The following is a 22,365-nucleotide window of genomic DNA, read 5'->3' as shown; positions in this document are numbered from 1 at the left end:
AAGGACTATGACACCGGTATCAAAACACCAGGCATACACATGAAACACTTGAATCAATTTGAAAATTTATTTTAATATAAAAAAGACACTATGAAAACATTAGAGGACTACTTTGTACAATCATATGTATAAAAAACATAAATGGGGGAGGAAAGGGTAGGAGCGACTTTTTTGGGCAACATTGTAACACCAATGGGAGAGTTTTGATGGTTGTGGGATTAGGTAGGTCAGCATCTCAAGCATGGTAGGTTGGAGGTACACATGTAGTCCAAGATCATAGATTCTCTTTCTTGCATCTATCACAACTCGCATTAATCTAGAAATGAGCACACATCATTTTCTTGCATCAAACCACATACTATGAAGACACATTTCAGTCACATTGCTTTCAATACCTCATCCGTGCAATTCATAACATCTTTACAAGATTCACAACTTTGACGTTTCATGATTTAGACTCTCATAGACAGATTGTATTTTCATATGCCGAAACTTTTCAAAAGCCCATGTTCAACAAACCAACACAACAGTAAACTCTCTGAAAACATCCCTTTAGAGTTCGAGAAAGGAGTCAATATCTTTGTCAATCAGATGGGTTTTCTGGTATCCCAGACTGCCTTTCAAAAGATCAGAGATGATCACAAAGTGGACTCTGATTGGTGGAATGATGTAGACTTAGGCACAGTCACATGATAATGGACCAGTTTAAACACCAGTGAAAGTGAGGATCTGTAGAAGTTTGTCAATTCAGGAAGTGAATTCATCACTCACTCACTTACCTGTCTCTGTAGTGTCTTATTTATCCACCTGGCTGTGGTATTTGGGACTAGCAGGACAAGGATTCAGCCATTCCTCTGCGTAAGAGACCTAAGGTGAAGCATATCTATCATAAACCTTCACAGTTGCATGACGTGTCAGAGAGAATTAGCCCTTAGGTACAGATCTGGAATCTGGGACCCTCCCCAAATCCCTAACCCAAACCATTAGGGAGGCGAAATGCAAAACTGACCTCAGATCAGTAGCCATAGATCTGCATATCAGCTGATTAGCGGTAAAGGTTAGACAGGCCTGCTCTCTTGTTTTGCCATCTGTGTGTATGTTCCATACGGTACCATTAGGGATATTTAGACAGATGGTCTGAGTACCGCCTCGGAAAATGTCATGACAAATGGCCATTCCCCTGGATAAACACTTAGAACTCACCGCTGTGCTCCATCTCTAGTTCTATCTCTGCTTCGACCACTCACTCTTTGTCTCTACCTTTTGCTCTCGCTCACAGTCTATAATACTTTCCATCACCAATTTAATATTGTCTTTCTAGCTTGTTCTCTCATTTCTCTCTCTCTCTCATTCCTCTCTCTCCTCACTGGGCTCAGACGTCAATTCAACGTCTATTCCACGTGTGTTCAATGGAATTTCATTGAAAACAACGTTGATTCAACATGAAGGGAAGGGAGTGGAGAGTGGAGAGAACAGTGATTTAGATGCTATAGATATAAACATGAGTCAGATGGGGGTGTTTTGTGTGTGTAGTTAGCTAGTCAATCTAGGTTCAAAATGTTGGCTATGGAATGAACACTTTTGATTGAACCTTTATTTCAATGTGAAAGCTAACTTTTTAAGATCAACTCAAAGGTTATTGGTCTACATCGAAAATGGCACCCTATTTCCTAATTAGTGCACTACTGTTGACCAGGACCCTATGTAGGTCACTATATAGTAAATCTCCCTTTTTGTAATCTCATTCTACTCCCTCTGTCTCTTCTTATGTTTCCCTCACATCTCTCCTCCATTTTACTCTCCTCTCTCATCTCATCTCTCTGTCTCCTCTCTTCACCATCTCTCCTGCTGACACCCCTGTGGTTTATACAGCTCAGGTCTTGGCCGTGACTCCCAGTGTGTGTGAGAGCAGATAGAATGGACTACATTGTTACATAAGGATTTCCATGATCCAGGGGAGACTGAGGAATGAGAAATAATTATTATTCTTATATTTGATTATGTCTTATTGTTGTTGCATTATTGAGCGGGAACCTGCAAGTAAGATCTGCAAGTAAGATCTGCAAGACCTGCAAGTAAGACCTGCAAGTATGATCTGCAAGTAAGATCTGCAAGTAAGATCTGCAAGTAAGACCTGCAAGTATGATCTGCAAGTAAGATCTGCAAGTAAGATCTGTATATTCGTTGGAAGGTGTATAGGCCCTACCATGTGTATCCTTGTACATATGACTATTCAAACTTGAAACGTGACAGAGACACACAAGAGAAAGAATGAGAGAGAGAGAGATAGACAGACATAGCAATAGAGAGAGAGAAAGAGTGAGAAGAGAGATGCAATGAAAATGTTTTTGGATATATATTAGATATTCGACGTCTCTGCATTTTCCACAAAAACCCTGTCAGCGTTTCTGACCAAAGTGGAACATTTTGGCTGTGTTGTCTTACTATCTATCTGTTCGGAGTTTTCCTTCCTCTCTTTCTTTCACAACAGAGACAAATACCGACAAGCTGAGTAGCAAACACACTTCTGGTCATTACATCTGAAACTATAGCTTCTTTTTTATTTCCCTGTTTTCTTGAGGGGCTGAGAGCGGATGCACAGCACAGCGATCAATATGACGCTCTAAAGCAGTGGGAGGAAGAACAATTGAGATACACTTAGAACAAGACCTGGGATCCAACTTGAGAGAGAGGAAATGCTACAGCAACACTTTCAGGTAGGCTACACCCTCCTGACAGATCGCCTGCTTTGATTGGTTAATTGTGTAATTGATTCAGATGTTTCAAGACCTTAACCCTCAAACTACCGACTGGGGTCATTTTGATCAATGAAACCCAAACATGGTTTGAATCAATTCTTCAGTATTTTCATGACTCTGTCTGTCAACTTGTTCTTAATAAATCTAAATCATTGTTTAATGTTTCTGTATCAATATGGACTTTCAAAAAAATGTCCTTTGAGGTCACTAGACCCCAGCTAATTCCGCCTATAGTCATTTGATATAAAATAATTTGATTTGAATCGAGGTTTCTCCGGAGACATAATAACAAGTTATCCATACCGCCAGAAGTGGAGGGGGACCTGTATCAGTCATTTTGACCAGCTAGACAGATCATCTACAGAGAAATAGCTACCCATATAGTCGCCTAAGATTGTACTTTTCTATACCACTTATCGTATGACTACAAAACCAACATTACCATATTTTTGTTCATATAAAAATCTGACAATGATATACAAAGTCTACCAATGGTATAAAAACTTGATAAAACTGCAATACGGAACTCAGATACGATCTGAGTCAGTATTGGTGTGTATTCTCCAAAACGTATTTCTTTTAGTCCAGGTTTCTCTGGAGACATGATAACAAGTTATCCCTAGAGGGTGGAGGGGCACCTGTATCAGTGATCTGGACATGATGGACAGATCACCTGCAGAGATGGAGCACCTTGTGTACTCGCCTATGGTTATAACTGGTTATAACTATGTGTGTGACTGTGTACAAAATTGAAATGACCTTAGATATATGCTTAGTTGAGGTCAAATATCAGCTAATAAAAGTCTGTCGTCGGTATAAATACTTGGTAGAATTGTAATACAGAAACCAGCTACCCTCTGAAACAACATACAGTTCTGTATCGGTGTGTATCCTGAAGAAAAAAAAGGATTCTAAGGAAAATGTTATACAAAACCCATAATTCCTATAATACCCTCCAATCTATATGTGCAAGTTGTTAGGGTGTTTTGGTCTCTACAGCATTTGGTTTGAAGTAATTTTGAGGATTTGGGCATTTTGAAGCATCCTGCCATAGGCCCTACCAAATCCATTGTTTCACTAACAGCGATTGTAATGGTGGCTAAATAAAGAACTCAGCCCTATTGTAGGTCCATGTCTCTCAGGATCAATGGATAAAACATTTTTGATCAATAAAATGAAGTATATTTAACATGTTGGTTTACTGCCTTTTTAAATGGCAGTAATTTTTACCACAAAAATATGACAACATGTATATTTATAAAACAAATGTTAAAATGACATGATACTACTATCAAATTATGGCAAATCTGCTTTTTAGAACTAAATTGGATTGTACTTTGGAAAAAAGCTTCACATTATATAAGGGAAACACTTATATTTTCGGTTTACAGAGTACGTAATCTGTCATTTTGCTAAAATAGCAGTCCGTTTTTTTCATAACATTATTTACATGTCTAATTATGTTTTTATAAGAATACAGTTGATCTTGATTATTAGTTTATTTTACCAATAGTTTATTTTTCCAATAGTTTCTTTTACCAATAGTTTGTTGTTGGGATCAGAATGACTCCAGGTGGTAATCCATGTATATAAAATATGGTGAGAGTTTGAGGGTCAAAAGCCTTTTTTTTTTACCAAACTGGATAAAAGAAAGACAGAAATGTGTGTGAATCTAGATGATAATCTTTTTTTCAATTCCCACAGGTGTACCATTGAGAACATGCCATGCATGTTACCTCAGAAAGCAAGCTCACGTGTCACAGATGTGTTATAAATCATTCTGTAAAATTCCACATGGGAAAAATTCTCACAGGAAAAAGGCAGCACAAGCATGAACCGAAAATCTAAATAAAATGAGACTTTCATGGAATAGACAATGAGACAACAATTGAAACTCTGTTGGACATTTTCTTTTTTGTGTCCCTCATGTTTTTGTTCAAACAAAACACACAAAAAAACGAAGACGAAGGACATCATAAAATCACAAAAAATGTACAAAAAGGAAAATAAACACGACGGTGAAAAAGGACGATGAGAGAAGAGTGTGAGACACTTGGACGGCAGCAACAGCAGAGGATTGCACACGTCAATGATCCGTCCTACACCTCCCTACCGCCCCCTCCCCGACCCCTCCGAAAACAAAGGGGGAAAAATCGGAGCGTTTGCTTCATCCATTAGATGGGAAAGGAGGGGAGAAATGAAGGGAGGGAGCCTAAGGGGTTTAACAGTGTGCCAAACATCAGTGACATTTCTTCTCTATAAAAAGAACAGAACGGTGCAGAAATATTCTTATTTTTTTCAAATCATCAAACAGGTGAAAGAGGATCCTTTTTTCACCGCGAATAAAATCAAGGATTTGTTGTTGTTTTTTTGTTCATTTAAAAATGTCTCGGTCCCAGTCTGTTTTCACGCGCCTGTTCTCTCATTTAAAGTGTCTGTGTGAAAATATAGCAGAGACCAGTTCTCTTTCCTTTGTCCTTGTCCACTGCAGTAGTAAACAAATGATATAATCCTGTAGAACGCACATCTTAGGGTGTGAAGAGTGGTGTGGAGGAGTGCTGTGTGTCTGTCTGTATGTACATGTTGGTACCTGTATGTCTGCACTTGAACCAGTTTGTTTGTGGTTGTGTGTGTTTCTCTGATTCTGAATGTACCTGCTTTTGCATTTCTATGTGTGTGAATTTATTACTACTATATTTCTATGTGTATGTGTTTCTCTGTGTTTCTCTGTGTGTGTGTGTGTGTGTGTGTGTGTGTGTGAGTGTTTCTGTATGTGTGTATATGTGTTTCTGCGTGTGTGTGTTTCTGCATGTGTGTGTGTATTTCTGTATGTGTGTGTGTGTGTGTGTGTTTCTGTATGTGTGTGTGTGTGTGTATTTCTTCGTGTGTGTGTGTGTTTCATTGTGTGTGTGTGTGTGTGTTTCTGTATGTGTGTGTGTGTTTCTGTATGTGTGTGTGTGTGTGTGTGTGTTTCTGTATGTGTGGGTGTGTGTTTCTGTATGTGTGTGTGTGTGTTTCTGTATGTGTGTGTGTTTCATTGTGTGTGTGTGTTTCTGTATGTGTGTGTGTGTGTTTCTTCGTGTGTGTGTGTGTGTGTTTCATTGTGTGTGTGTGTGTTTCTGTATGTGTGTGTGTGTGTTTCATTGTGTGTGTGTGTTTCATTGTGTGTGTGTGTTTCATTGTGTGTGTGTGTGTTTCTGTATGTGTGTGTGTGTGTGTTTCTGTATGTGTGTGTGTGTGTTTCATTGTGTGTGTGTGTGTTTCTGTATGTGTGTGTGTGTGTTTCTGTGTGTGTGTGTTTCTGTATGTGTGTGTGTGTTTTATTGTGTTTGTTTGTGTTTCTGTATGTGTGTGTGTGTGTGTGTTTCTGTATGTGTGTGTGTGTGTGTTTCTGTATGTGTGTGTGTGTGTTTCTGTACGTGTGTGTGTGTGTTTCTGTATGTGTGTGTGTGTGTGTTTCATTGTGTGTGTGTGTGTTTCTGTATGTGTGTGTGTGTGTTTCATTGTGTTTGTTTGTGTTTCTGTATGTGTGTGTGTGTGTGTTTCTCTGTCTCATCACACTTCGGTCTGGAAGTCCCCCTCAGACGTGTCAGGTGTGTTGGCAGACGAGGAGTCCCAGGTGTTCTTGTTGTGCAGCTCCATCCTGTCCTTGTGCTCCCCCGGCACGATGGATAGCTCAGGGGTCATGGTCTTGAAGCTGTCCCAGGAGTGCTGGTCGTCTTGGGTCGGGGTCGACTTGTCCTGCACAGGGTCGGAGGTCAAACACACAGGAGACAAGGAGCATCAGATCTTTTTGATTTCTGTGTATAAGGAAAATTGCTCTACAAATAAAATGAATGCTTATTTATTATTATTATTATTAATAATAAACAATTGAGCAGGGTGACATTTCTGATCTAAGGTCAGTTTTGATATATGTATCCTTTATGGTTAAAGTTAGGATTTGGGTTAACTGATGTTATATCTGTGGCTTCCTGGAGAGAAATGGAGTTGCCCTTAGCCACTGATCTAAGGTCAGTTTTTGCATGTAAACCCCTAATGGTGAAGCTGATCCTACAGTTTGTGCCTCAGGATAAACCCACCCAGGGGACTGGCTGTTTATCAATTCATGGGGATTCTTCTGAACAAGCTGATTGCTAATAACTAAGGCCAAATACAAAACCTACCCTTCAACCCTCCATACAGTGCATCATTATGTGTGTGTGTTGACTCTTGCACAGAGGCACATTAATGGTGTATCAAAGCAACACACCTCATCTGTATGGCAACTTTGCAAGGCTAGTTACAGACTGGTATAAACCAGTTATTGTCAATGGATCAAACTAGATAATAAACGTTACTTAAGAAAAAGCACCTGAACACACCACATGAATGCTAACATCACAAACTAAACACACCACATGAATGCTAACATCAAAAACTGAACACACCACATGAATGCTAACATCACAAACTGAACACACCACATGAATGCTAACATCACAAACTGAACATACCAAATGAATGCTAACATCACAAACTGAACACACCACATGAATGCTAACATCACAAACTGAACACACCACATGAATGCTAACATCACAAACTGAACACACCACATGAATGCTAACATCACAAACTGAACACACCACATGAATGCTAACATCACAAACTGAACACACCACATGAATGCTAACATCACAAACTGAACACACCACATGAATGCTAACATCACAGACTGAACACACCACATGAATGCTAACATCACAAACTGAACACACCACATGAATGCTAACATCACAAACTGAACACACCACATGAATGCTAACATCACAAACTGAACACACCACATGAATGCTAACATCACAAACTGAACACACCACATGAATGCTAACATCACAAACTGAACACAGACACTCTGCTAGCATGAGCTCATTGTTAGCATTACAATCTCCATTTCATAAAACAACGTTTTACCTTACTTTTCTCTTTAAGTCAAAGCTACCTGCTTTCTCCCCTGCTATCCTCTCCAATATTTCCCAATCAGTGTTGACGGTAATGGACTGATCTGCCCTGGTTCTCACTGTGATCACTGCATGCGGTCTGCCGGTGGTCCTTTCATGTTTGGAAAATGTTATGGAATCAACTTAAACTGAAGCGGAGGGAATATTAAGTATCAGATATTTACAGATGCAAGGGTAGGTAGCCATGAGGCATAGTGATATGTGTGGACAATCATTGGCCCAGAAATACACACAATCACTTTTATTAAAGCATAGAATTGCAATGAACAGAACTACATATTTCATGGTCGTGTTCCATGGTGGGTGAAACCATAAAAAATATTACCTACCTACCTACCTACCTACCTACCTATCTAACTATTCTAGAATCTAGAATGCTTCCATTTCTATGAGTGCAACAGTGGCTAAATGGATGGACCTGGACCAGGGTTCTCTCCAACTCTCCTGGAAAATGACTAGGTGTGCAGGCTTTTGTTCAAGCCCTACAGTAACACACCTAATTGGAATATTCAACTAATGAAAGTCCCCTAATTAGCTGCATCAGGTGTGTTGCTGCAGGGCTGGATCAAAACCCTTCCCACTCAGCAAGCCAGGAGCTACAGAGTCTTCAGAAAGTATTCATACCCCTTGACCTATTCCACATTTTGTTGTGTTACAGCCTAAATTCAAAATTAATTAAATAGATTTAGTTTTTTCACCCATCTACACCCAATACCCCATAATGACATCACAATACCCCATAATGACATCACAATACCCCATAATGACATCACAATGCCCCATAATGCTATGATGTTGGACCAGAGTCAGAGAATCCTGGGGTGAACCATTTGGAATGTCCAATTAAATTATTCTTATTGCTTCATCACACAGAACTCTGTAGTTCCGGTGGGTGCTCAACAACAATGACGAAAATCATTGTTAGGTCAATCAAAAGGAAGAAGTCAGCCTTATGTGGAAACGTCAGTTACCTGTTCTCATCCTGTATAATGCATTAGAGTGAGCTAAAATAAATCAATCTATGCTTTTTGTGTTCAGTGCTCCAACTCCTTTCTGCAAATTAGTCATTTTTGAAGTTTTCCTTCATCACCCCCTTCTTCTGTAGCAAAGATATTAGAGGGAAGGAAGATAACCCACTGTAGGTGATTTCTTCGTGGTAAGAGTTGGTTGGATGTCTATAATGACTATAATGTCAAATCAAATCAAATATTTTTTTCACATACGCTGAATACTTACCGTGAAAGCTTACTTACAAGCCTTTAACCAACAATGCAGATAAAAAAATTTTTATAAATAAGTAAGAAATATATTTGCAAAACAAATAAATATATATAATAAAATAAAATAAAGTAAGAAAAAAAGTAACACAATAAAATAACAATAACAAGGCTATATACAGGGGGTACCGTTACCAGTAATGTAGGTTCATTCTGGATCCCACCACCACAGTATTCAACACATATCACAAGGGAGAATCTCTTGCTTCTATACCATCTCTGATGTAGTATGTTGTTATTGCTATTGCCAACGACCACCTGAGGTGGACATTTTGAAAAGCACCACCCCCAAATCGATCTAAATGGATTCAATGGCTGGAAACTCCTGATCCTCTTCCTCCTACCCCCTCTGATGACAGTGAATTGTGTGTGTCTGGATGCGTATCCCAGTTAATTTGGATGAAATCAATGGCCCTGTAACACACCCGTGGGCCCAGCCCCTTGCTTTGTGTGTGTATCTGTGTGTGTGTGTGTGTATCAGCATGTGTGTGTGTGTGTGTGTGTGTGTGTGTGTGTGTGTGTGTGTGTGTGTGTATCAGTGTGTGTGTGTATATCAATGTGTGTCGGATGGCGGAGATTGAAGAACATTGGCCAATATAAGCAGAGTCATGCTGTTCGTGCCCCACCTTAACACTCCCCCGCTGTCCCCATCTCTCTTCCCATTCTTTCTCTCCGCATCCTGTCTTTCCATTTCTTTTTTGCTCACCCTCCGTCGGTCTCTCCATTCTGTCTTTCCCATCTACCACTCTCTTTATCAAATACTAACCAGGTCTACTCATTGATCTGAGAAAACACACACACACACACACAAACACTGTGTTTTTCTTCAGTGGTCCTCACACAGCCTGTTGTCAACATGCCTGTTGTGACAGTACTGACCACCAGGAGGCAATATCAGCCTGATTATAATTCTCCCTGCGTCGTCTCGGGCTGACAGTTGGCAAAATGAATACAAAAAGCTTAATCTGGGAGGCAATTTGCATGCTAAACGAAGGAACATTTTGTAATGCAGAAATCTGGGTAATGCTGCAGTCAAGCCTAACTTTATCCCCGGCAGTTTATGCTAACGCGATTGTGCTGCTGGTGTGTGCCTAGCCTACGCTCTCCTGTTTTCTCTCTCCATCGCCCTCTCTCTGCTTCCATCAGTCTAGCTCTAACACCTTCCCTCTACTCCATCTCTCTCTCTCTCTCTCTCTCTCTCTCTCTCCCTCTCTCTCTCTCTCTCTCTCTCTCTCTCTCTCTCTCTCTCCCTCTCTCTCCTTCTCCCTCCTTCTCCCTCCTTCTCCCTCTCTCTCCCGCTCTCTCCCTCTCTCTCCCTCTCTCTCCCTCTCTCCCTCTCCCTCTCTCCCCCTCCTTCTCTCCCTCTCTCTCCCTCTCTCTCCCTCTCTCTCCCTCTCTCCCTCTCTCTCTCTCTCTCTCTGCCTGCCACTTCTCTTCTACTTACACTCAAAGAGTTATTTTCACCTCCGGCAGACGAAACGCTCCATTGCCTTTCCCTCTGTTGCGATAAGATGGAGGGGAACAAAGAGAAGAGGAGGGAGGAGAGAGAAAGACAGAAAGAAAGAGAGAAGAGAGGGAAATCACAGTCACTGACAGCCCTGCCCTGAAACAACAACCATGTTGTTCTTCCACCTCCAGGGGCAAGCTCCCAGCTTTATATCCTCCCCTTTCTGTTGTTCTCCCTCACAGCTTTACATCCTCCCATTTCTGTTGTTCTCCCTCACAGCTTTATATCCTCCCATTTCTGTTGTTCTCCCTCACAGCTTTATATCCTCCCATTTCTGTTGTTCTCCCTCTCAGCTTTATATCCTCCTATTTCTGTTGTTCTCCCTCACAGCTTTATATCCTCCCATTTCTGTTGTTCTCCCTCTCAGCTTTATATCCTCCTATTTCTGTTGTTCTCCCTCTCAGCTTTATATCCTCCCATTTCTGTTGTTCTCCCTCTCAGCTTTATATCCTCCCATTTCTGCTGTTCTCCCTCACAGCTTTATATCCTCCCCTTTCTGTTGTTCTCCCTCTCAGCTTTATATCCTCCCATTTCTGTTGTTCTCCCTCACAGCTTTATATCCTCCCATTTCTGTTGTTCTCCCTCTCAGCTTTATATCCTCCCATTTCTGTTGTTCTCCCTCACAGCTTTATATCCTCCCATTTCTGTTGTTCTCCCTCTCAGCTTTATATCCTCCTATTTCTGTTGTTCTCCCTCACAGCTTTTTATCCTCCCATTTCTGTTGTTCTCCCTCTCAGCTTTATATCCTCCCATTTCTGTTGTTCTCCCTCACAGCTTTATATCCTCCTATTTCTGTTGTTCTCCCTCACACACTCATCCTCTCACATTCATTCTCTCCCGCTCATCCTCTCCCTCTCACATTCATCCTCTAACACTCATACCCATCCTCTCCCTCTCACACTCATCATCTCCCTCTCACACTCATCATCTCCCTCTCACACTCACCCTCTCCCGCTCACACTCACTCTCTCCCTCTCACACTCATCCTCTCCCTCTCACATTCATCCTATCCCTCTCACACTCATCCTCTCACACTCATCCTCTCACACTCATCTTCTCCCTCTCACACCCATCCTCTCCCTCTCATACCCATCCTCTCCCTCTCACACTCATCCTCTCCCTCTCACATTCATCCTCTCCCTCTCACATTCATCCTCATCCTCTCACACTCATCCTCTCACATTCATCCTCTCCCTCTATCTCTTATCCTCTCCCTCTCATCCTCTCACTCACACTCATCCTCTCCCATTCTCTCATGGCACATCATATGAAAATACAAACACCCCCACTCGCAAACACTGCACAGTGAAACACCACAGACACATACACACGGCACAGTGAAACACAACAGACACACACTGCACAGTGAAACACCACATACACACACTGCACAGTGAAACACCACGTACACACACTGCACAGTGAAACACAACAGACACACACTGCACAGTAAAACACAACAGACACACACACTGCACAGTGAAACACCACAGACACATACACACTGCACAGTGAAACACAACAGACACACACTGTACAGTGAAACACAACAGACAAACACACTGCACAGTGAAACACCACAGACAGTTATAAGTATGTAAAAGCTATGCCTCTGCTAATCTAATCATAAGAATGAAGAAGATGGTAGTTCTGGTCACAGGCAATGGAGAGAGAGGTCAAAGAGAGGAGAGGAATGACATGGCAGAGAGAGAGAGAGAGAGAGAGAGAGGTCAAAGAGAGGAGAGGAATGACATGGCAGAGAGAGGGAGAGAGAGGTCAAAGAGAGGAGAGGAATGACATGGCAGAGAGAGAGGTCAACAAGAGGAGAGGAATGACATGGCAGATAGAGAGAGAGGTCAAAGAGAGGAGAGTAATGACATGGCAAAGAGAGAGAGAGAGAGGTCAACGAGAGGAGAGGAATGACATGGCAGAGAGAGAGAGAGAGAGAGAGAGAGAGAGGTCAACGAGAGGAGAGGAATGGCATGGCAGAGAGAGAGGGAGAGAGAGAGGTCAAAGAGAGGAGAGGAATGACATGGCAGAGAGAGAGAGAGAGAGAGCGAGAGAGAGAGAGAGAGGTCAACAAGGAGAGGAATGACATGGCAGAGAGAGAGGGAGGGAGAGGTCAAAGAGAGGAGAGGAATGACATGGCAGAGAGAGAGGTCAAAGAGAGGAGAGGAATGACAAGGCAGAGAGAGAGGGAGAGAGAGAGGTCAAATAGAGGAGAGGAATGACATGGCAGAGAGAGAGAGAGAGAGAGAGAGGTCAATGAGGAGAGGAATGACATGGCAGAGAGAGAGGGAGAGAGAGGTCAAAGAGAGGAGAGGAATGACATGGCAGAGAGATAGGGAGAGAGAGGTCAACGAGAGGAGAGGAATGACATGGCAGAGAGAGAGGGAGAGAGAGAGAGGTCAAAGAGAGGAGAGGAATGACATGGCAGAGAGAGAGGGGGAAGGAAGGGCTTGGAGAACATCTAGGAGAACATCTTCACATCCCCCCTCCTGTATCCCCCTGTCCTTCCCTCTATCAGTCTATCTATCACTTATCTCTATCTCTACTTTCGCTGTATACTTTGCTCTTTCTTTCGCTCTGTACCATTTTATAATCTCTGTCTCTCTCTCTCTCGCTCTCTCTCTCTGTCTGTCTCTCTCTGTCTCTCTCTCTCTCTCTTTCTCTGTCTCTCTCTCTCTCTCTCTCTCTGACATGGCAGCGAGAGGAGAGGAATGACATGGCAGAGAGAGAGGTCAAAGAGAGGAGAGGAATGACATGGCAGAGAGAGAGAGAGAGAGAGAGGTCAACGAGAGGAGCGGAATGACATTGCGGAGATAGAGGGAGAGAGAGGTCAACGAGAGGAGAGGAATGACATGGCAGAGAGAGAGGGAGAGAGAGAGGTCAAAGAGAGGAGAGGAATGACATGGCAGAGAGAGAGGGAGAGAGAGATAGGTCAAAAAGAGGAGAGGAATGACATGGCAGAGAGAGAGGGGGACGGAAGGGTCTCTCTCTCTCTCTCTCTCTCTAGCTCTCTCTAGCTCTCTCTAGCTTTCTCTCTCTCTCTCTCTCTCTCTCTCTCTCTCTCTCATCAGCTTCTCACTTTGCTGTCATCTCTCTCTTTCTCTCATCAGCTTCTGACTTTCTGTCATCTCACTCTTTATCTCTCCCATCAGCCTCTCTCTTTCTGTCATCTCTCTCTCTCATCAGCTTCTCTTTTTCTGTCATCTCACTCTCTCATCAGCTTCTCTCTCTCTGTCATCTCTCTCTCCCTCTCATCAGCTTCTCTCTTTCTGTCATCTCACTCTCTCATCAGCTCCTCTCTTTCTGTCATCCTGCTTTTAAATCTCATTGGTCTAACAACATCCAATGAGGAAAAACAACAAGGGAAACCAACCATCACCACCTCCACCATCATGCAAGCAGGAAGTGACATCAAAGTTCACAAAGAGAAGAAAATATACAAAGGAAGTGGTCAGAGACTTACAAGCATCAGAGAGTCCTACAAGCATCACGCAACCACACAGTGTTCAGATGGAAAGGAGACGGGGGTTATCAGTACATATACAACGAATCACTGTTCTAAACACAGTCACACACTAGTAGATCTACAGATCTATGGTCATCTATCTATCTGTCTCTGGCGATCTCTACTATGGCATGGAGTGGAGAGAACACACAGCCAGACCCCCAGCAGTGTACCCCTGGTAGGAGCACCAACTAAAGGGAAATGAAGGGGGGTGAGAGGGGTTTACCTTTCTGCTGTTTTCTGGCCTCGGTTCTGCTTGCTGCCTGGCTACAGTCAAACTAAGACAGAAAAACATGAAGCACCAAGCATGATGAAGCCCAACCCAGACAACATACAAAACAAACAAAACAAAAGCAAACAAAGAGGCAATGAATTAACAATGTACCATCCAGCAACAGACAGCTAGTCAGTTACTCACAGACATCCAATTAAAATGATGAATGAATAAATAAATACATAAATACATATATGAATTAGAAGACTGATATATGATTCGATAAACATCGGACAGCAAGCCGAGGCCAAGCATGTGAAGTCCAGGCCAAAGGTCAGTGAGTACCAGAGGAACAGGTCATTTATAAAGAAAGTAGAATTGTTCTTGGTTCTGATGAGGCAACAGTGGGCTTTTAGTCTCTAAACCAGCCAGGAGCTATCAGGGATCAGGTGGTCACTCACAAGATACGATCAAGTTTCTCTCTCTCTCTCTCTCTCTCTCTCTCTCTCTCTCTCTCCCTCCCTCTCTCCCGCTCTCCCTCTCTCCATGCCTACATTTTCTCTTTCAAATCTCATTACAAATCCCTCCTGCCTGTAGGCCTACAAAGCCATTTCCATTTTGAGACCAAGCATCTCAACGTTAGATGGACTCTTTTAGAGATATCTTACCATTACCACAACCAATCATTGAATCATTATTCTACACCAAGGTCCTATTACACAAGCTCAGAAACAGTCACTGACCGGCCAAACTACATCGGAGCACAACTAACCCTGAAGTGGAATAATAAACCAGGTTTGTGTAGCAGTAATAGGGGTCTTCAAAGGGACTTAACCAGTGAATGCATCACATATACATTCTATTAAAGGCTACGGATTGCTAACAAATGAGAGATCAGACAACCACTGTAGTCCAATGCAGCATGACCGCTGCAGTCCTATGCAGGGTTACGTTCTAGTTTCCCGTCCATAAACAGTTCCAACGAGTGACCCTGCCCTTTTCTTCCTCACCTCCTAATTGTCCCAAGGACACTCAACGAGTCACGTTAACATCACGTTAACTTTAGTGCGCATCGGAGCTAGTGTTAGCTTCATCTCCTTATTGATAGAGCCAGGGAGAGCTAGCGCGCTCTGCTAAGCTAACGCTAGGCTACGCTACGCTACACTACACTGCACCAGCCCTTGGATATTTATGGTCAATTTGTGTGGAAGGGAGAAAACAGATGATGAGTTATACTGGGTGCAGAGAGAGGGGGCATACAAATCATTTTTAAAAACGCTAATGAGAGGAAACAATTATTAAATTAATGCCTCAATTGTGGGCTGAGTTTAGAGGGAAACAAACAAGGAAATTAGGGGAGGGAGAGGAGAAATGTCAGGCCATGAGGACGAATGGAAAAGCGAATGAGATGGAGGGAAGGTTGAAGAGGACAAAAAAGAGAGAAAGAGAGATTAAGATACGTTAGAGCCATTTAGCTCGATGCCAGAACATTTCGTTAAGGACCTAAGGAGTACAGTCAAATTTCCCTCACTGACTCAATAACCCTCAGATCATTGTCATTGAAAATTACACGTCACAGCATTGTCACTATGATTGGCACAATTCCCCTTTGCGGCAGCAACACTATTGCTAGCATTTCAATAGCATTTTAAACAGGTCAACATTCACAAGGCCGCAGGGCCAGGTGGATTACCAGGACGTGTACTCAGAGCATGCGCAGACTAACTGGCAAGTGTCTTCACTAACATGTTTCAACCTCTCCCTGACTGAGTCTGTAATACCTACATGTTTCAACCTCTCCCTGACTGAGTCTGTAATACCTACATTTTTCAACCTCTCTCTGACGGAGTCTGTAATACCTACATGTTTCAACCTCTCTAAGACTGAGTCTATAATACCTACATGTTTCAACCTCTCTCTGACGGAGTCTATAATACCTACATGTTTCAACCTCTCTAAGACTGAGTCTATAATACCTACATGTTTCAACCTCTCTAAGACTGAGTCTATAATACCTACATGTTTCAACCTCTCCCTGAGGGAGTCTGTAATACCTACATGTTTCAACCTCTCCCTGACTGAGTCTATAATACCTACATGTTTCAACCTCTCTAAGACTGAGTCTATAATACCTACATGTTTCAACCTCTCCCTGACTGAGTCTATAATACCTACATGTTTCAACCTCTCTAAGACTGAGTCTATAATACCTACATGTTTCAACCTCTCCCTGAGGGAGTCTGTAATACCTACATGTTTCAACCTCTCCCTGACTGAGTCTATAATACCTACATGTTTCAACCTCTCTAAGACTGAGTCTATAATACCTACATGTTTCAACCTCTCCCTGACTGAGTCTATAATACCTACATGTTTCAACCTCTCTAAGACTGAGTCTATAATACCTACATGTTTCAACCTCTCTAAGACTGAGTCTATAATACCTACATGTTTCAACCTCTCCCTGAGGGAGTCTGTAATACCTACATGTTTCAACCTCTCTAAGACTGAGTCTATAATACCTACATGTTTCAACCTCTCTAAGACTGAGTCTAAAATACCTACATGTTTCAACCTCTCCCTGACGGAATCTGTAATACCTACATGTTTCAACATCTCCCTGAGGGAGTCTGTAATACCTACATGTTTCAACCTCTCTAAGACTGAGTCTATAATACCTACATGTTTCAACCTCTCCCTGAGGGAGTCTGTAATACCTACATGTTTCAACCTCTCTAAGACTGAGTCTGTAATACCTACATGTTTCAACCTCTCCCTGAGGGAGTCTGTAATACCTACATGTTTCAACCTCTCTAAGACTGAGTCTATAATACCTACATGTTTCAACCTCTCCCTGACTGAGTCTGTAATACCTACATGTTTCAACCTCTCTAAGACTGAGTCTATAATACCTACATGTTTCAACCTCTCCCTGACTGAGTCTGTAATACCTACATGTTTCAACCTCTCTAAGACTGAGTCTATAATACCTACATGTTTCAACCTCTCCCTGACTGAGTCTATAATACCTACATGTTTCAACCTCTCCCTGACTGAGTCTATAATACCTACATGTTTCAACCTCTCTAAGACTGAGTCTATAATACCTACATGTTTCAACCTCTCCCTGACTGAGTCTATAATACCTACATGTTTCAACCTCTCTAAGACTGAGTATATAATACCTACATGTTTCAACCTCTCTAAGACTGAGTCTATAATACCTACATGTTTCAACCTCTCCCTGAGGGAGTCTATAATACCTACATGTTTCAACCTCTCTCTGACGGAGTCTGTAATACCTACATGTTTCAACCTCTCTAAGACTGAGTCTATAATACCTACATGTTTCAACCTCTCTAAGACTGAGTCTATAATACCTACATGTTTCAACCTCTCCCTGAGGGAGTCTGTAATACCTACATGTTTCAACCTCTCTAAGACTGAGTCTATAATACCTACATGTTTCAACCTCTCTAAGACTGAGTCTATAATACCTACATGTTTCAACCTCTCCCTGAGGGAGTCTGTAATACCTACATGTTTAAACCTCTCTAAGACTGAGTCTATAATACCTACATGTTTCAACCTCTCCCTGAGGGAGTCTGTAATACCTACATGTTTCAACCTCTCCCTGAGGGAGTCTGTAATACCTACATGTTTCAACCTCTCTAAGACTGAGTCTATAATACCTACATGTTTCAACCTCTCCCTGAGGGAGTCTGTAATACCTACATGTTTCAACCTCTCCCTGAGGGAGTCTGTAATACCTACATGTTTCAACCTCTCCCTGAGGGAGTCTGTAATACCTACATGTTTCAACCTCTCTAAGACTGAGTCTATAATACCTACATGTTTCAACCTCTCTAAGACTGAGTCTATAATACCTACATGTTTCAACCTCTCCCTGAGGGAGTCTATAATACCTACATGTTTCAACCTCTCCCTGAGGGAGTCTATAATACCTACATGTTTCAACCTCTCCCTGACTGAGTCTATAATACCTACATGTTTCAACCTCTCCCTGACTGAGTCTATAATACCTACATGTTTCAACCTCTCCCTGACTGAGTCTGTAATACCTACATGTTTCAACCTCTCCCTGACTGAGTCTATAATACCTACATGTTTCAACCTCTCCCTGACTGAGTCTACAATACCTACATGTTTCAACCTCTCTAAGACTGAGTCTATAATACCTACATGTTTCAAGCAGACCACTTGGGTCCCTGTACCCACGAACACTAAGGTAACCTGCCTAAATGACTACCGACCAGTAGCACTCATGTCTGTAGTCATGAAGTTCTTTGAACAGCGGGTCATGACTCACATCAAAACCATCATCATGGAAACCCTAGACCCACTCCAATTCGCATACCGCCAAACAGATCCACAGATGACGCAATCTCAATCACATTCCACACTGCCCTTTCTCACCTGGACAAAAGGAACACCTATGTGAGAATGTTCTTCATTGACTACAGCTCAGCGTTCAACATCATAGTGCACTCAAAGCTCATCACTAAGCTAAGGACCCTGGAACTAAACACCTCCCTCTGCAACTGCAACAACACATCTGCCACGTTGATCCTCAACACGGGGGCCCCTCAGGGGTGCGTGCTAAGTACCCTCCTGTACTCCCTGTTCACCCATGACCATGTGGCCAAGCACGACTCCAACACCATCATCAAGTTTGCTGATGACACAACGGTGGTAGGCCTGATCACCAACAATTATGAGATAGCCTACAGGGAGGAGGTCAGAGACTTGGCAGTGTGGTGCCAGGACAACAAACTCTCCCTCAATGTGAGAAGACAAAGGAGATGATGGTGGACACAGGAAAGGAGGGCCTAACAGGCCCCCATTAACATCGACGGCGCTGTAGTGGAGCGGGTCGAGAGTTTCAAGTTCCTTTGTGTCCACATCACCAACAAACTATCATGGTTCAAACTCGTGAAGAGGGCACGACAACGCCTTTTCCCCCTCAGGAGACTGGCTAGATTTGGTATGGGTCCCCAGAACCTCTGAAAATTCTACAGCTGCACCATTGAAAGCATCCTGACCGGTTGCATCATCACCTGGTATGGCAACTGCTTGGCATCCGACCGCAAGGCGCTACAGAGGGTAGTGCGTACAGCCCAGTACATTACTGGAGCCAAGCTTCAAGTCTAGGTCCAAAAGGCTCCTTAACAGCTTCTAACCCCAAGCCCAAAGACTGCTGAACAATTAGTCAGATGGCTACATAGACTATTTACATTGACCCCTCCCCCCATTGTTTTTAACCCTGTTGCTACTCTCTGTTTATTATCTATGCAAAGTCCCTTTACCCCGAGCTACATGTACAAATGACCTTGACTAGCCTGTACCCTGCACATTTACTCGGTACCGGTGCCGACTGTATATAGCCTTATTATTGTTATTTTATTGTAATTTTTTAACTTTAGTTTATTTAGTAAATATTTTCTTAACTCAAATTTTTTTTAACTGCAATGTTGGTTAAGGGCTTTTAAGTACGCATTTCATGGTAAGGTCTACTACACCTGTTGAATTTGGCACACGTGACAAATTGTATTCTATTTGAATAACACAGTCATAAATAGATAAACAGTGGAAAAACACTGGAAGCAAAGCTAAAGTTCAGATGAAGTCTGCTACTCACCCCATGCCATACATGTCTGTAACATGGTAACATGGATCTGACCTACAGTTGACAGATTGATTCATTGATAAATCGATTGTTTAATTGATTAATTTGTTCTTGTAATCAAAACAAATACACATAGCCTAATCAACATCACTGCAGAGAGAAAATGCATCCCTTTCAAATCACCATGGATAAAAACACAATCAAGTAGAAGTACTTATTTCCTCTCTGCCTCACTGAGCTCTACACAGCTCTGAAACATCATCTGTCTGTCTGGAGAGACCAGAACACGCTTCATTTCCCTCACAGCAAATCAGAGTGAGAGGAAGAAACACAGCCCATTTGAGAGATGAAATATGCATCAGCTCGGCTGTCATACCGTACGACTGAGCACACCCACACACACATACTGTACACATACACGCAGACACACATACACACACACAAACACACACACACACATACACACACACACACACACATGCACAAACACAACAAATACACACACAAGCTTAGAGTGCATCTGTCACCGCTTGGCTGGTGACTGCACTCACCTTTCGAACCCTGTGTAACAGAGAGAGAGAGATGGGGAGAAAGAGAGGTAGACAGAGAGAGATAGTGAGTGGGGAGAGAGAGCTAGGGTGAGACAGGGTAGAGGTAGGGACAGAGACAAAGCAACAGAGAGAGAGAGAGAGAGAGAGAGAGAGAGAGAGAGAGAGAGATAGAGAGAGAGAGAGAGAGAGAGAGAGAGAGAGAGAGAGAGAGAGAGAGAGAGAGAGAGAGAGAGAGAGAGAGAGAGAGATAGAGAGAGACAAGACAGAGGTAGAGAGAGAGAGAGAGAGAGGGAGCTAAAGAGAGAGACAGGATAGAGGTAGGGACAGAGAGAGAAACAGAGAGAGAGAGACAGGATAGCGTTAGGGACAGAGAGAGAAACAGAGAGAGAGAGACAGGATAGCGTTAGGGACAGAGAGAGAAACAGAGAGAGAGAGAGAGGATAGCGGTAGGGACAGAGAGAGAAACAGAGAGAGAGAGACAGGATAGCGGTAGGGACAGAGAGAGAAACAGAGAGAGAGAGACAGGATAGCGGTAGGGACAGAGAGAGAGCGGCACAGGGAGAGAGAGACAGGATAGAGGTGGGGACAGAGAGAGAGCGAAACAGAGAGAGAGACAGGATAGAGGTAGGGAGAGAGAGAGAGAGAGAGAGAGAGAGAGAGAGAGAGAGAGCGAGGGAGAGAGAGAGAGAGGTAGGGTCAGAGAGAGAGCGACAGAGAGAGTGCAACAGACAGAGAAGATAGATGTAGCGACAGAGCAAGAGAGCCATGATAGAGGTAAGGACAGAGAGAGAGACATGATAGAGATAGGGACAGAGAGAGAGACATGATAGAGGTAGGGACAGAGAGAGAGACATGATAGAGGTAGGGACAGAGAGATAGAGAGAGGATAGAGGTTGGGACAGAGAGAGAGGGACACAGAGAGAGAGAGAAAGGATAGAGGTAGGGACAGAGAGATAGAGAGAGGATAGAGAAGAGCGAAAGAGAGTAAGAGACATACAGTATGTAACGCAAAGTGATGGAGATGGAGACTGAAACGATGTGCAGCCATTCTGAACCTAAACATCAGCGCAGATGCTCCGACTAATACATATTTCAGTAGGCAGACTACCCATTTCTCGCACCTCCCTCTCTCTCTTCGATACTGCACCAGCCACGGGACCCGCAGGGTTCGTTTGTAGTGTCTCCATTACCGAGGCTAGATTGAACAGGGGACTCCATCCATTTGCAACCATATGAGCCCCGCCGTGGCGAATAGCTATCTGGCTAGCAGCTCTGTCATCACTTAGAGATTAACTGTTTTCCAGACGGCACTAGCCGTAGCACGAGACAGAGAAAAAGAGAGAGAGAGAGAAAGAGAGAGAAAGAGAGAGAGAAATTAGGGGATTGTAAGAGATGGATTGAATCTGAGTAGGTAGATGTCTGGTAATGCTCGAGACCACTAACAAGCCCACCGCTCTCATCAGCCTCAAGATTGGATATGATGGGGAAACAGAATAGGAGTGTGTGTGTGTGTTTGCTTGTTTATGTGGAATTTGTGAGTAGGTTTGTCGGAGTGTATGTGTTTGTCTTGCGAGTTTGTGTGCGTGTGTGTGTGTGTGTGTGTGTGTGTGTGTGTATGTCTCTCTGTGTTTGTGTGTGTGCGTGTGGTCAGGTAGGGACTGTGTGTATGAGTGCTGTGCCAGTGTTTGTCAGTGTGTGTGTATGTGTGCAGTAGCTCCTCTGTGTTTGTGCCTGACCGTGTGTGTTCACATGTCAGTGTGTGTGTGTGTGTGTGTGTGTGTGTGTGTGTGCGTGTGTGTGTGTGTGTGATTTGTCTGGTATCCACTTTTCTGTTCAGTGGCCAGCCTATTGGCAGACCCCACCTTTCCAAAATCGGCAATTCTCTTCTGACAC

The 22,365-nt window shown here is 42.9% G+C and overlaps 1 protein-coding gene across 1 annotated transcript in view; it reads right to left on the bottom strand.

Moving 5' to 3' along the window:
- Positions 1-57: 57 nt before the first annotated feature.
- LOC110487938 (adhesion G protein-coupled receptor B2-like) overlaps positions 58-22,365 on the bottom strand; it is a 201,777-nt gene continuing 179,469 nt past the window's right edge. Inside the window, exon 22 of the mRNA XM_090227428.1 lies at positions 58-6,500. Within this exon, the coding sequence (XP_090083554.1) occupies positions 6,315-6,500 (186 nt within the window). The 3' untranslated portion in view covers positions 58-6,314. The remainder of the gene's footprint in view (positions 6,501-22,365) is intronic.

Source organism: Oncorhynchus mykiss, chromosome 30, assembly GCF_057628025.1.
Source record: "Oncorhynchus mykiss isolate SJ-2025 chromosome 30, ASM5762802v1, whole genome shotgun sequence".
Lineage (NCBI taxonomy): Eukaryota > Metazoa > Chordata > Actinopteri > Salmoniformes > Salmonidae > Oncorhynchus > Oncorhynchus mykiss.
Note: the sequence above shows the minus strand (reverse complement) of the source record. Positions and strands in the feature narration are given on the sequence as shown.